The 13,571-nt window shown below is 40.3% G+C and overlaps 2 protein-coding genes and 3 non-coding genes across 7 annotated transcripts in view; 1 reads left to right on the top strand and 4 right to left on the bottom strand.

The window, feature by feature from the left end:
* The first annotated feature begins 161 nt into the window (after positions 1 to 161).
* exosc9 (exosome component 9) lies at positions 162 to 4,601 on the top strand. Of its 2 annotated transcripts, none has more exons than XM_063882800.1 (12): positions 162 to 336; positions 891 to 985; positions 1,084 to 1,203; positions 1,406 to 1,508; positions 1,639 to 1,776; positions 1,899 to 1,981; positions 2,768 to 2,900; positions 3,025 to 3,113; positions 3,189 to 3,335; positions 3,413 to 3,567; positions 3,660 to 3,738; positions 4,150 to 4,601. In XM_063882800.1, exons 1-12 carry the CDS (start codon positions 271 to 273, stop codon positions 4,241 to 4,243), a joined length of 1,302 nt encoding a protein of 433 aa, XP_063738870.1. In that variant the 5' UTR covers positions 162 to 270; the 3' UTR covers positions 4,244 to 4,601. The 2 variants fall into 2 exon arrangements, with proteins under 2 accessions (XP_063738870.1, XP_063738871.1); XM_063882801.1 differs by having other exon boundaries at positions 4,146 to 4,601.
* A 126-nt stretch (positions 4,602 to 4,727) lies between these two features.
* trnaq-cug (transfer RNA glutamine (anticodon CUG)) lies at positions 4,728 to 4,799 on the bottom strand. Its single transcript has one exon. It is a non-coding gene; the product is annotated as a tRNA-Gln (tRNA).
* Positions 4,800 to 5,015: 216 nt separating this feature from the next.
* Positions 5,016 to 5,103, bottom strand: trnay-gua (transfer RNA tyrosine (anticodon GUA)). The gene is given in 2 exon segments: positions 5,016 to 5,051; positions 5,067 to 5,103. It is a non-coding gene; the product is annotated as a tRNA-Tyr (tRNA).
* Positions 5,104 to 5,783: 680 nt separating this feature from the next.
* Positions 5,784 to 13,571, bottom strand: part of LOC134864738 (E3 ubiquitin-protein ligase DTX4-like) — a 29,766-nt gene continuing 21,978 nt past the window's right edge. For both annotated transcript variants that reach the window (XM_063883948.1, XM_063883949.1), the window contains exons 5-12: positions 11,239 to 11,300; positions 10,964 to 11,125; positions 10,740 to 10,801; positions 10,286 to 10,452; positions 10,049 to 10,202; positions 9,873 to 9,962; positions 9,007 to 9,105; positions 5,784 to 8,897 (exon numbers count right to left, since the gene is read on the bottom strand). In XM_063883948.1, coding sequence (XP_063740018.1) covers positions 8,766 to 8,897; positions 9,007 to 9,105; positions 9,873 to 9,962; positions 10,049 to 10,202; positions 10,286 to 10,452; positions 10,740 to 10,801; positions 10,964 to 11,125; positions 11,239 to 11,300 — 928 coding nt within the window. In that variant the 3' untranslated portion in view covers positions 5,784 to 8,765. The remainder of the gene's footprint in view (positions 8,898 to 9,006; positions 9,106 to 9,872; positions 9,963 to 10,048; positions 10,203 to 10,285; positions 10,453 to 10,739; positions 10,802 to 10,963; positions 11,126 to 11,238; positions 11,301 to 13,571) is intronic.
* Positions 12,044 to 12,130, bottom strand: trnay-gua (transfer RNA tyrosine (anticodon GUA)). The gene is given in 2 exon segments: positions 12,044 to 12,079; positions 12,094 to 12,130. It is a non-coding gene; the product is annotated as a tRNA-Tyr (tRNA).

The following is a 13,571-nucleotide window of genomic DNA, read 5'->3' as shown; positions in this document are numbered from 1 at the left end:
CTATGTTGTTCTAAGAATGTGAGTATAATACCAATGAATACCTGGGCTTTCACAGTCGTTAAGCACAAATAGTGATACATAATTGAATTTTCACAGTCATTGTTAATAATTAAATAACAGACACGTATTTACCCCCACTTTTACTGTGGCATGTCCTATGAACTTCCGGGGTAGAGTTCAGGATATATTGATGGTGGCCACATGCGTGTGGCAGTGCAGTTGTGAAGTAAATAAGTAAAATAGAACTGCAACTACTCAAGCACCTGCAAAATGAAGGACACACCGCTGTCTAACTGTGAGCGGGATTTCCTGCTCAAAGCCATAGAAGAGAAAAAGGTGAGGTGGTAGCCGAACATTGCGCTTTGACGTACAAAACTAACACCGAAAAGGATTTTCTACAAATGGGGAAAAAAAGACAGATACAGTATAAAAATCCTTAAATCTTAAAAGTCTTCAGCTGGGTAATTATATGATTCAAATGTTTTTATTGTTGTAATTGTTGATGCATTGATTTGTTTATTACTGTTGCACCCGGTAAAGGAGGAGCTACTTCTTTATACCTTAGTTATATTTACCAGGGACGGTTTATTTATAGAGCATCTTTGGATATACTGACTAGTAGCTTGCCACATTTAAGAATGGATCAATAAAGTGTATTATTATTATTAGCCTCTGAATTACAGTAGAAGTTTAAAGTAGTGAGAAATGGAAAGACTCAAGCAAAGTACCACACAATCGTATTGAAATACAGTACTTGAGTAATTGAACTTAGATACTCTCCACTATTGGTCTCCAGTTTTGGAAATGTTAAGGTTTCTGTTAGTTGTTCCTGTATATGTGCTTTAAGGGAAATGGTGTTCCATATAATGCCTGCTGTCCTCTCCCTGCAGCGCCTGGATGGACGACAGACCTACGACTACAGAAAGATGAAGATCACGTTCGGGACTGACTATGGATGCTGCTTTGTGGATCTCGGAAGAACCAGGTTAAACTTTGGCCAGTTATGTGTATGTATGGATTTTTGTGTTTATTCTAAATGAAGTTATTTTATAACTTGGAATATCAATGTATTTCACTCTTCAGGGTCATGGCCCAGGTGTCAGGTGAGCTGGTGGCTCCTAAAGAGAATCGACCAAACGAGGGAATCATGTTCTTCAACATCGAGCTGTCACCCATGGCCTCACCAGCATTTGAACAAGGCAGGTAAGAAAAGACAAAAAGAGATTATTTTTAGATACCAAACTATACCATGCATTTCCTGTGAGATTCTATTTGACAATAGGGAGTTAAAATATTCTTACATTATATACATATTATACTAAGACTGTGTCTGAAACATGTTTCATTTTAGTCCAACCTTTTTGTAAAGAACGTGTAAATCGTCTGGGCTTTTCTTTGTCTCCAGACAGTCCGAGTTGTCAGTGAAGCTTAACAGACAGCTGGAGAGATGCTTGAGGAACTCCAAGTGCATTGATACAGAGTCCCTGTGTGTGGTGTCTGGAGTAAAGGTAAAACAAACACACACACACACACACACACACACACACACACACACACACACACACACATACACACAAGTAGAGGGGGAAAAATCACCTTATTCATTGACATAATGATGATGGTGATGTGTGTGTTCAGGTGTGGCAGATCAGAGTGGACGTTCACATGTTGAATCACGATGGGAACCTGATGGATGCAGCCAGCATCGCTGCCATCACCGCTCTGTGCCACTTCAAGCGTCCTGATGTCGGCATCCAGGGAGATGAAGTTACTGTGGTGAGTCGGCAGCAAACAGCAGGTAGTGACTCAGCTTTTCTGAGTCTGCGGGGACAAACTCCAGTGGTTTTATCTTGCTTTGTATAGGTTGTAATTCTGCATTTTTTCCTGTGCTCCCTCAGTACAGTCCAGAAGAGAGGGACCCCATTCCTCTGAGTATCTACCACATGCCCATCAGTGTCAGCTTCTCCTTCTTCCAACAAGGGTAAGGCAACACATAATAATTCAGTCATCCCTCCCTGTTTGAAGGGCGCCCTTTTAAATTCAATTACATGCTCATGTTGGTGGAGATGGTTAGCCTACTCTCATTGATGTAACAGCTGGACAAAATAGAAGACTCACTCGTCAGTGTTACAGAATCTCTAAGAAACTCATTCCTCACTCCCTGTTTAGATCTAGAATGAATTACTCAAATCATGCTTCAGGAAACACAATCTTTCAAAACTTCAGTTAATCTTAATTTTATTGGCAAGACTACAGACTAATTATAAAAGAAGTGCACATATATCGGCAATTCAAGCTTAATCACATTTCGATAACCAGGGCCCACTTACAAATCAAAGGTTAATCCTCTTTTAAATGTCGATTGTTTATTTTCATTTGCTCTTACTAAATGAACTCCTTCCTGCCTTTGTGTAAAAAACTATTATTTAGTTTGATTATGTTTTAATAAACTTTATTTGGGTAAATTTTTCCTTTCTGTTCTCTGATGAGATTTGGTTTTTAAAAGGTGATACAAATATAATGTATTTTTAATATTGTTATAACACAGAGTTAAATGGACATTCATAACAGTAGGATGTACTACAGGACTGTGAATCAGACTGCATTAGTTTAAACTTCCTGTTCCTATTCAAGCAGCAACTGAGTATACAACACACACAAAAAAACTAAGTATATAGCAGACTAATTGATGCTCACCAGTCCTTGAAGAACTTCATCCTTCCTAACGCCTAGTTTGATTCTTCTCTGCTTCCTTTTTGCTGTGCAGAACCTACCTGCTGGTGGATCCCTGTGAACGGGAGGAGCGGGTGATGGACGGCCTGCTGATGATCGCCATGAACAAACACAGAGAAATCTGCTCCATCCAGTCCAGCGGGGGCATCATGTTGCTTAAAGAGCAGGTGAGGAGACCCCACTCGACTGGTGTCTTTTAGTTTTGCAGCCATCAGTCACTGTAGAACTTCATATTTCCTGTGAGAAAAATCAGAAGACTTTTAACACCATATTATTTCAACTGTGTTTTAGGTTATGAGATGCAGTAAAATAGCCAGCGTCAAAGTGTCTGAAATCACAGAACTCATCAGCAAAGCCCTGGAGAACGACAAGAGAGCAAGGTGAGTGTTAAACAGTATTTTAACTTCTGTCGTTGTCAATAGAAACTATACAAACACTATTTTCACATTTCACAGAAAAGCAGGTGGTAGGTGTGGTTTTGCGGAGTCTATGCCACAGGAGCGGATCACAGCTCTGAAAACGGACGAGACCTCGGTGGAGATGACTGATGCATCAGAAACAGCAAATGACATCGTCCAGAAAGCTGAGGTCCCGCTTCAAACGTATCCTTTAAAAGTATCTACAAGGAAAATGTATCTTTGTACCTTTACCACTGCAGCTCCTTAACCAAACATATCAGGGTCCCTTCCCCAGTGGTGCCCGCTCCAGGGGTAGGGCAGGTGGGTGAGGGCCTGCAGAACACTTGGGGACTGGAAGAGGAGGAGGATGGTGATGAAGAGGAGGAAGAACAACAAATGGAAGAAGAACAAGATGAAAAGGAGGACAGTAGAGAAGGTTATTATATTGTTGTGTCAAGTTATATACATACAATTTCTGTTTTGAAAAGGCAACAACTTGAACAATGGGTACTTTGTTTTCAATTACAGGAGATGTGGTTGAGATATCTGACAGTGAAGAGGAGGAAGTGGTCATACTTCATCCAGAGACACAGGACAAAACTTCTAAGTAGGTGCACCAGTTTTCTTTTCTTAATATAGGAGTTGAGTTGAAGGGGCCATATAATGCTCTATTTCATGATCATAATTAAAAAGCCAGCTCTGGTGTGATTGGTCAACTGCTTAGGATTGTCCTGCCCTTAGCCTGTCACGTACAAAGTGTAGGAGCGCTAGCCAATAGAAGTGCAAGTGTTATGTAAAGATGTCACTATTTTACTCAAGTAAACAAAGGAGTCGAATGGAGGCTTTTAAGGCAGTGTGGGAGTGGGAGGGAAATAAACTCCCTCCGGAGGGAACTTTACAATTTTAGGCTTTGAAGACCATTTATATGCACAAAAATGTAACAATTAAGAAGGGTTGCCTAAATGTTTTTTAAATTCACATCTTATTGTCTCTTTGTCTGTTTTTAACTCTCAGAAAGGCTGCATCCAGTTCCAACCAGAAGGGGGCAGAGACGTCAAAGCAGAGAAAGAAAAATTGAAAGCAAGAACTCCTTGACCACAAACTGTATATAAGCCTCAAAAACTGCAGCATGTCTTCATAAGAAATACGTCTTTATGGCTGAAAATTTGGATCAAATAGATGTTACAGTACATAGAAACTTGGATTCTTACTGAAGAAGGGATAGTTTAGTTCTTGTTTTTAGCCCTTTCAATGGATTTAAAAATCGTACTGTGCTTGTATAGAACATTTTTTACAGTTTTTGTAAAAGGTTTTTGAAAAAAAAAAAAAAAGTTATTCTCATCAGAGTTCGATGTTAAGCATACGTTTACATTTGCAGTTTACAAGTAGCAAACTGATGGAATTTGTAAGAAAAAAGACAACTGTGTTGCTAATTGGGAAACAAAATAAAAATGAAAATATATAAATATGTATTTTGTGTCAGTTATTTTAGTTCAATATAACACATTTAACTGAAAATACTGTGAGTATGCTGATATGCATGTTTCTGTGGTCATGGGGGCATAAAAAGGTAGTTGTGGCTACAAAAGAAAACTTAGGTTCTACCGAGATTTGAACTCGGATCGCTGGATTCAGAGTCCAGAGTGCTAACCATTACACCATAGAACCATGTGCTTCCGAAGTTGTTTGATATAATAATATACTGTACAAACATCAGCGCCAGATTATTGATAATTTGCAAATGATTTTTATGACGTCAATGGATGGATATGTATTGCTGCTGAATTAAATACTGACAGTTTCTAAGACAAGGTGATGCAACTAATGTGTATACAAACACCTATTGCCCAACACCGCAGGTTGGCATATGAAGGAAAAGGAACCTCCTTCGAGCCGGATTTGAACCAGCGACCTAAGGATCTCTGCATTTAGCACCTACAGTCCTCCGCTCTACCAACTGAGCTATCGAAGGGGATGGATACCTACATGGCACATGATACTAAAAACCGTACTATTTCAATTCGGATGTTCAGTCTGTTATCATTAAAAATAAATAAAACACAGATAAAGTCGCTGATTTTCTCATAAAATTTGAAAAACACAAATAAGTGTAATTAATTATTTCTGATTCATGTGTGTTTATTATCCGTACCCCAGCAGATAGCTTGCAATTTGTACACTTCGCTGTTGATGCTCTCCTAACCAGCACCTATGATCGTCTAATTATAACTAAAGGCCCTTATCTGTTTGATGAGAGGAGGTGAGGGGAAATACATCCACATCTAAAGGAGGAAGAAAGCACTAAACTGAAATGGTGAGTTATCTGTTTGCTACATTGCTAGTGTGGTTTCAGACATTGCACACAATGCCAGGGACAAAACGTTGATGTCTACATTTTTTCTTTCCATCAACAATATTTTTTAACTCTGTAATAACTAAATCATGGCCAAATCAGACTCAATTCATCACGTGAAACAGTAATCAAAACATTTATTGTAATTACTTCTACCTTGTTTGGAAATGAACAACATTATTTTTAACTACAGAATGAATAACTACAGACAATTCAAATTCAACAATGGAGTTACTTACTGACTATACAAATGTTTTTGTGCAGTAATTGGGCCCCAAAAAACAGAAATCTGCAACTACTCAGGAGGAAATTTTGATTTTATTACATTTTAAATTGTTTAAAATAATCATTTTCATCATGCCACTGGCACTTGTACCATTCTGCAGCTTAAAGAGTGGTGAACTTAAGACTAACATCAAAATGTCCATCAACACACCCGCTACAAAACCGTCCAACATCACTAAGGTTCAGAGCAGATAAAGCTAACAAGACAGATGATATGTAAAAATAAAAGCATTCTTTACCTCACAGAAGAGCACATGTGTAAGGGTTTGACTTGCTCATACAAGTCATTACATTTCACACTCAAATAAAAGTCTACCATCAAATTCCTTTTCCAAAGACAAAAGGACACAGATCAGCTTAATTTCTGTACACAATGAAAAAAAAAGACATCGTATTTAACAATACCGTCTCTGTAAACCAATTGTAACAAATAAAAACAGGGCATAATTAATACGACATAAACATACAATATAAAAAAGGCAGTTTAATCTATAATAAGGTCAAAGAAAATTGAAAACAAAAGTGTACCTACTTTTCAAAATAAAATTACATGATGAAGAAGGAAGGGGGAGCCATCATCATTAGAGTTAATGAATGATAGAGTACCAAAACAAAACCCTAAACTGGGAGCATGTTGGTAGTATACACAGTACACAGGTTATCTTTCACACTCTCACACACACTTCTTGTAACATGGTGATAAGGGGTCCTTTATAGACCCAACTCAAAGACTGGGCTGTGTGACATCGGTCAGGAAGGGTAGGGGTAAGAAGAGGATTTTAAACTATTTTTATTTTAAAGATAAGATATTCTGATCTCAAACTGCAGTGAACAAGTCCAATATTAAAAATCCCATACTCTGTATTGCTTACAATCAGTTGTTTTTCTCTCATAGACTTTGGGGACGCCAGCCAATCAGAAGCAAGCCCAGTTGGAAGTTCCCTGTTGTTGGTCTAAAACAGTTTTGGGCATCTTAAATAAAAAAAGAGGACAGTCATTAACTATTGATGATACATAACATAGGAATTCACATTTAAATGAATACTGGATGTTATAAAAAATAAATGCTTGCATTCATAATAGTTTATAAGACTGATTGGAGTTTCTAATCCCAGTGTTACGGTAGCCGACAGGTGAAAACGCGCTCCAACGGCCCAAAACATTTTCATTAGAAGAAACGCACAGCATTTTCATAAACAGATATAATAACAAAAATTAGCTAAATCACGTGCAAATAATGAACGACCTCACCAACTTGACAAACCATGCTCAGCATTTACTGAAAGCGCTGCATAAACAAAGCGAGAAGACAAGAAAACAAGAAGCTAAAAACACAACGTAAACCAAGTACACTAAAAAAGTATGTCCACAGCTGGGACCATAGTTATAAAGTTTGCCGATTGACTGTTGTTGGAAAGTTTCCTAAAATGTACTTTAAATTTGATCGCCTTATTTAACAATGTGATCGCATGATTGCTTCTGATATTATGGCAAACACTCTGAATGTTTTTTGAATACTTGGTATGTATTGTCAAGTTGGTGAATTAGTTTCTAAATTTGAATGTATTTTGAAACATTTGTGTTTATATATTTGCATATTTTATGCAGCGTTTCTCCTAATGGAACTGTTCCAGGCTCTTGTAGCGCGTTTGCACTTGACGGCCACCATACAGTGTCATTGAAAAAATGCCAAATTGAACAATTTAAATGTATTGGAATATTTTGGTTTTTCCTTCCTCCGTAGGTCATGACTTCCAGTCTACCTCTTCATCCTCCCCACCCCCCCGCCAAATCTGAGGATTTTTCTGGCTGTGAACCAGCCGCAGATTACTTTCTCTTGAGTTTGATAGTGAAGCTTGTTCGACTAGATCCAAACTCAAATCCTCAGCATTTTTGTCAACACTCAAATTGGTTTTATCTTCAGGTTTTTATTCACATCTTCAGCTCCTCTCGCAGCATTTACATCCACTGTGCACCGTCACAAGGGACAGAAATAAAATTACATAAGTAAATACTGGTACCTGTGTATGTACGGATCATTTTCACCGCAAGGGCTCGATAAGTAAGACTCCAAACAGACCTGGCCTGCGTTTGGTCTTTTTGTCATTTCACACGCAATCATAAACACATATAAAAACCCATTAGGTCAATGTAGAGGTAAAGTATGGAATGACGTTAAATGAGGATTATAGGTAACAATGATACAACGTAACAGGTGGATAACTCATAGTAACAGTTTTATCTTGCAGTTGTAGTTTCTCAGCACCACCACAGGGGAGAGCAGCAGCACTGAGCCACTCACAGGCAGGTGCTGTGTACAAAAGCGAGCACCATCCATCTGTCTTTCCTCCTCCACCACTCTCTGTACCCTCTTAATGATAGCCCAGTTGAGTACCATACAAGTTAATTTTACTCTACCCCTATCCTACGCTACATTCATACACCATCTCCGTTTCTTTCTGCTACATCGTTCCCTCCTCCTGTCCCCTCCCCCGCTGCTCTTACTTCTTCCTTTGTCCGTTCTCTCCCAGCAGGTTTCATTATAACTGCATTCTCTTTTTACTTTCTTTTCCTGGTTACGCTCTTTCTCAGTAAATTGAACTTGTTAGTGTCCTAAGTGTTAGTACCGATTCATTCTCAGACATTTAGTAGTACCTAAACCCATGAGTGCTATCATTTTTTTCTTTAGCCTCCTTCTCCTCTTCTTTCTCTGCTGCGGCTTCTTCTTAAACCCCCCACTGCTGTTTATGTGCTTGCGCGAAAAGTGTGTTGACAGACTTGTACCGACAAGCGATCCCAGACTCGATCGACATATTGAAAAGTGGTTCCCTCCGCAAAACAAAAGCTATGTCTTCTATAACCCCCAAAAGTCCCCTGCACCCCTGTTAAGTGCTGGCAGGGAGAGTCTCAGTCCTCCTCCTGCTTCTTCTTCTTTTATTTTCATGTTTTTTTTATCTCTCCTCCGTCCTTTCACACCGCCCTGTTTCATGGTCCTCTCACTTCTCCATCAGTCCGTCGTCCTCTGTGATGCCCTGAGCTCGCAGCTCTTCCAGGACGTTGTTCAGGTGTCCGGGGTCGGGGAAACCGTGGCCCGTTAGGTTGGAGCCAAACTCTGTCTTATGGTGGACCTGGAAGAGAGGGGAAAGTAATGGGTTTTTTTTCTTCCAGTGACAAAAAAACAAGGTAAGTATATCACAAACTTTGGTCTTTCAAATGAAGTTTAATATTGTTTTGTACCTCGTTCCAGATGACGGTGTCAGACTCCCCGGTGGTGCTCGAAGTTCCAATGGAGAAGATTAACCTGCGGTCCCACGCTACCAGGAGCAGCTTCAGTACCTGAACACAGGTTAGGGTAAAGGTAAGGAAAAAAGTTTGAAAGGGGCCCTATTATGCTCATTTCCAGGGTCATATTTGAATTTTGTGCCTCTACTGTGACATGTCTCCATGCTTTAATGTTCAAATAGGTCTTTATTGTTCTCATACTGCCTGTGCTGCCTGTGGAGGAAACTCCCTTTGGGATTTTAGCCTTTGGAGGAAAATGTGTGAATGGTTGCCTGGGGAAAGCCTAATGGGATTTTAGCCTGTGGAGGAAACTCCCTTTGGAGGAAACTTTGGGATTTTAGCCTTGTCAGACCATTTACATGCACAAAAAAGTACATAACACACTACAGAAAAGGGAAGACCCCATAACAGGGCCCTTTAAAGCATTTCCACAGTGGGGAAATGTAAATTCTTACAGCAAAAGTGCTGCTACAAAGGCAAAAATAAAGTAAGAAGAATAACATATTAAATAAAGAGGGCATTATTAAAAGATTAAATAATCCTTTGCATGAAATAAGTCAAAGAAGTACTGACGTAGCAGCCAGCAATAACATTAATAAATTGTAAAAAATATTGCACAAAACAGTAATTATCTCTTATCTCTTCAACAATAATGATGAATTCTGAGGTACACAAATAGCAGTCAAAGTACAAAAAGAGTGTATTTTTCACAACAGAATTGTAACAGTCTGTATTGTGTTGTGGTCTACCAGGGACAACGGCATAAAATACTTGTGTGTAAAGAATGGTTGTAAATAGTTTTGATGGTGTTTTGTGTTCACCTTGCGTCCTTTCTCGCTGTCGGGGAGGTAGCAGTGTCGCGGGAAGCCTCTGGCAGTGAAGGGCTTCCCTGGGTTCGGATGCTCTGGTCCCTGCAAGGAGAGGACTGATGTTAGCATCCTGATCAAACTAACTGAAGCACCTGATGTGGGAATAAGAGCAACACATCTGTCAGTACCTGAAGGCCTGGCGGTATGTTGTAGATGATGCGGATGGATTTGCAGTCAGGATGCCCCGGCAGGGAGTGAGGGATGACGTGGTACTCCATCTTCCCCGCCGGTTGGTTGCCTGTCTTCACGCCGTAGATGGTTTTACAGGTGGGACACTGAAGGCTGCAAAGAGAGGAGGGGAGAATGGATGAGTTCATTTGCAAAGCAGTTTGAGCGGCAATTAGGAGTAACAGTCTCTAACGTACCTCCCGTCCTTGTTGCCGTTATTATACATGGCCACCAAACACTGGAAATGGTACTGGTGTCCACACTGTGCTAACCGCCCAACTGACTCCGCCCGAGACACAGGCGCCACCCCTGGGCCTTTATAACCAGACGGACCCCCCAGCGGCTCCATACAGATGGTACAGTCCTAAAAGAGATAAAAAAGAACACCCTTTTTATAGGCACATTTTTTTATATACAGCAATTAAAAGTGTTTTACAAATAATATAAAGAAGATTAAATCCATAGAAAACAAATTATAAAATGACTTTTTGAACAGTAAATAAAAAGCCAAGATAATAAAATCAAAATAGCAAATATAGAACAAGTCGGGTATAAATGAGAAGAGAAAAACCTACAGTACTGTAAGATATGAATGTTGCTATTTTGCTAAGGTTTCCATTAACTATGCATCCCAAATAATGCTGTTCATACCTCCTCTGGTGGACTTTTTACTTTCTGCAGGTATTTCTTAACCACATCCTCTGGAGTTTTACCTGCACACAGCAAGAAAAGAGGGTTAAAGGCAAGAAAAGCTCCAGATGGTTAAAATGTTATCCTATTGATGAATAATTTCAAAAACTCTCACGGAGTACAAAAGCTGATTACGGAGGTTTAATTATGGTTATTTTGAATTTCTGTTGACTGCTTTTGCTTACCCTTGCGAGCCTGCTTCTTGGTGGTCTTCCTGCAGCAGTGGCCGAAGCCTGGCACGGGTTTAATGTCACTCTTGCTGACAGGTGGGGGATGCAGCACCAGTTTTGGGGGTCTGGTCAGACACACAGGCAGAGCGGCAGCACTCATCAGGATACCTGTGATCCCTGAGACACAGCAAAGAGAAAATGAGTGTGGTTAGAACAGAAACAAATATCTTTCTCTCTTTATAGATCTGTCAAAGGAAGCAGCCCGAGTGTAGTGTGTGTTTTGGATTTACCGGCCAGTGCAGGGTGGACAGGACTGGATCCGTTGAGGTTCTTCACTGGGACGGTTGGCACACTGTAAGAGAAGACACAAACTGCTTGAGTATTTCAGAGACAGAGACATACATTAAAAGACAGAAAATATAGTTGGCGGTTACCCTACACTGTAGCAGACAGATACTCACATTGAAAAATGGATGACTGTCATTTTAGCACTAAATGTTTACAACCATAAATCACGACAAGCAATTCAAATCAGCGTAACAATTGAGAAACGTTCAAAACCGAAAAAAGATTGAAGACACGGTCCTAAAGACACAATAACAGTGTTTTCTTCCTCTCTCCCTCTGTCTGTATTGCTTCGTTCTCTGCTGTCGGTGTATTTATGAGAGCTAATCCACAGACAGCCAATTGCTGGAGATTATCTAAATCATCATCATCATCATCATCATCATCATCATCATCATCATCATCATCACCCTCATATAGCTACAAAATTCCCTATAAAAGATCTCGCTGAGAGGCTAAACTTGGCTTTTCACTGTGACTCGTGTCCAATAAGCAGTCAGTACTGAAGTTAAAGTTCAACAATATTTAATAAAAAACTATTAAAAAAACAATAACTAAAACTAACCCCCCTGTCACGCACAGATACTGTTTCTACAGAGTTGTTTTAAATTGTGGACTTGTGCATTTGAAGATTCTACGGTCTGCAAATGTTTAAAAAAAATGTAACTCTGAGAAAAAGAGGAGTTGTGGTTCAAGAGGGAAATCAAACGATTGAAAATAATATTAATAATAAACAACAAAAACACCGCCTCCTTCGAGCCGGATTTGAACCAGCGACCTAAGGATTTCAGCTTTAACCACTACAGTCCTCCGCTCTACCAACTGAGCTATCGAAGGGGTTAAAAAGGAGTTTCTGCACGTGTATCGAAACACAGTCCCTAACACCAACAGACCAGAGTAGGCAGTGTGACCGGCAGCAGGACGATGATCTGTTGTTTCCTTTCGTTGGTTTAGCTTTAACAGGCTTTCTGTTAGTGCACTAAGCTGCTTTCAGTTAACCCCACTCAGTGACACATGACGACGCAGGAGTGAATGACTCACCAATGTGTATACAGTGGGGCAAAAAAGTATTTAGTCAGCCACCAATTGTGCAAGTTCTCCCATTTAAAAAGATGAGAGAGGCCTGTAATTTTGTATCATAGGTATACCTCAACTATGAGAGACAAAATGAGAAAACAAATCCAGGAAATCACATTGTAGGATTTTTAATGAATGTATTTTCAAATCATTGTGGAAAATAAGTATTTGGTCAATAACAAAAGTTCATCTCAATACTTTGTTATATACCCTTTGTTGGCAAAGACAGAGGTCAAACGTTTTCTGTAAGTCTTCACAAGGTTTTCACACACTGTTGCTGGTATTTTGGCCCATTCCTCCATGCAGATCTCCTCTAAAGCACTGATGTTTTGGGGCTGTCGCTGGGCAACACGGACTTTCAACTCCCTCCAAAGATTTTCTATGGGGTTGAGATCTGGAGACTGACTAGGCCACTCCAGGACCTTGAAATGCTTCTTACGAAGCCACTCCTTCGTTGCCCTGGCGGTGTGTTTGGGATCATGGTCATGCTGAAAGACCCAGCCACGCTTCATCTTCAGTGCCCTTGCTGATGGAAGGAGGTTTTCACTCAAAATCTCACGATACATGGCCCCATTCATTCTTTCCTTTACACGGATCAGTCGTCCTGGTCCCTTTGCAGAAAAACAGCCCCAAAGCATGATGTTTCCACCCCCATGCTTCACAGTAGGTATGGTGTTCTTTGGATGCAACTCTGCATTCTTTCTCCTCCAAACACGACGAGTTGAGTTTTTACCAAAAAGTTCTATTTTGGTTTCATCTGACCATATGACATTCTCCCAATCCTCTTCTGGATCATCCAAATGCCCTCTAGCAAACTTCAGACGGGCCTGGACATGTACTGGCTTAAGCAGGGGGACACGTCTGGAACTGCAGGATTTAAGTCCCTGGCGGCGTAGTGTGCTACTGATGGTAGCCTCTGTTACTTTGGTCCCAGCTCTCTGCAGGTCATTCACTAGGTCCCCCCGTGTGGTTCTGGGATTTTTGCTCACCGTTCTTGTGATCATTTTGACCCCACGGGGTGAGATCTTGCGTGGAGCCCCAGATCGAGGGAGATTAGCAGTGGTCTTGTATGTCTTCCATTTTCTAATAATTGCTCCCACAGTTGATTTCTTCACACCAAGCTGCTTACCTATTGCAGATTCAGTTTTCCCAGCCTGGTGCAGGTCTACAATTTTGTCTCTGGTCTCCTTTGACAGCTCTT

The sequence above is a fragment of the Eleginops maclovinus genome, chromosome 5 (assembly GCF_036324505.1).
Source record: "Eleginops maclovinus isolate JMC-PN-2008 ecotype Puerto Natales chromosome 5, JC_Emac_rtc_rv5, whole genome shotgun sequence".
NCBI classification, from domain to species: Eukaryota; Metazoa; Chordata; class Actinopteri; order Perciformes; family Eleginopidae; genus Eleginops; species Eleginops maclovinus.
This window is presented reverse-complemented; position numbering and strand designations above follow the sequence as displayed.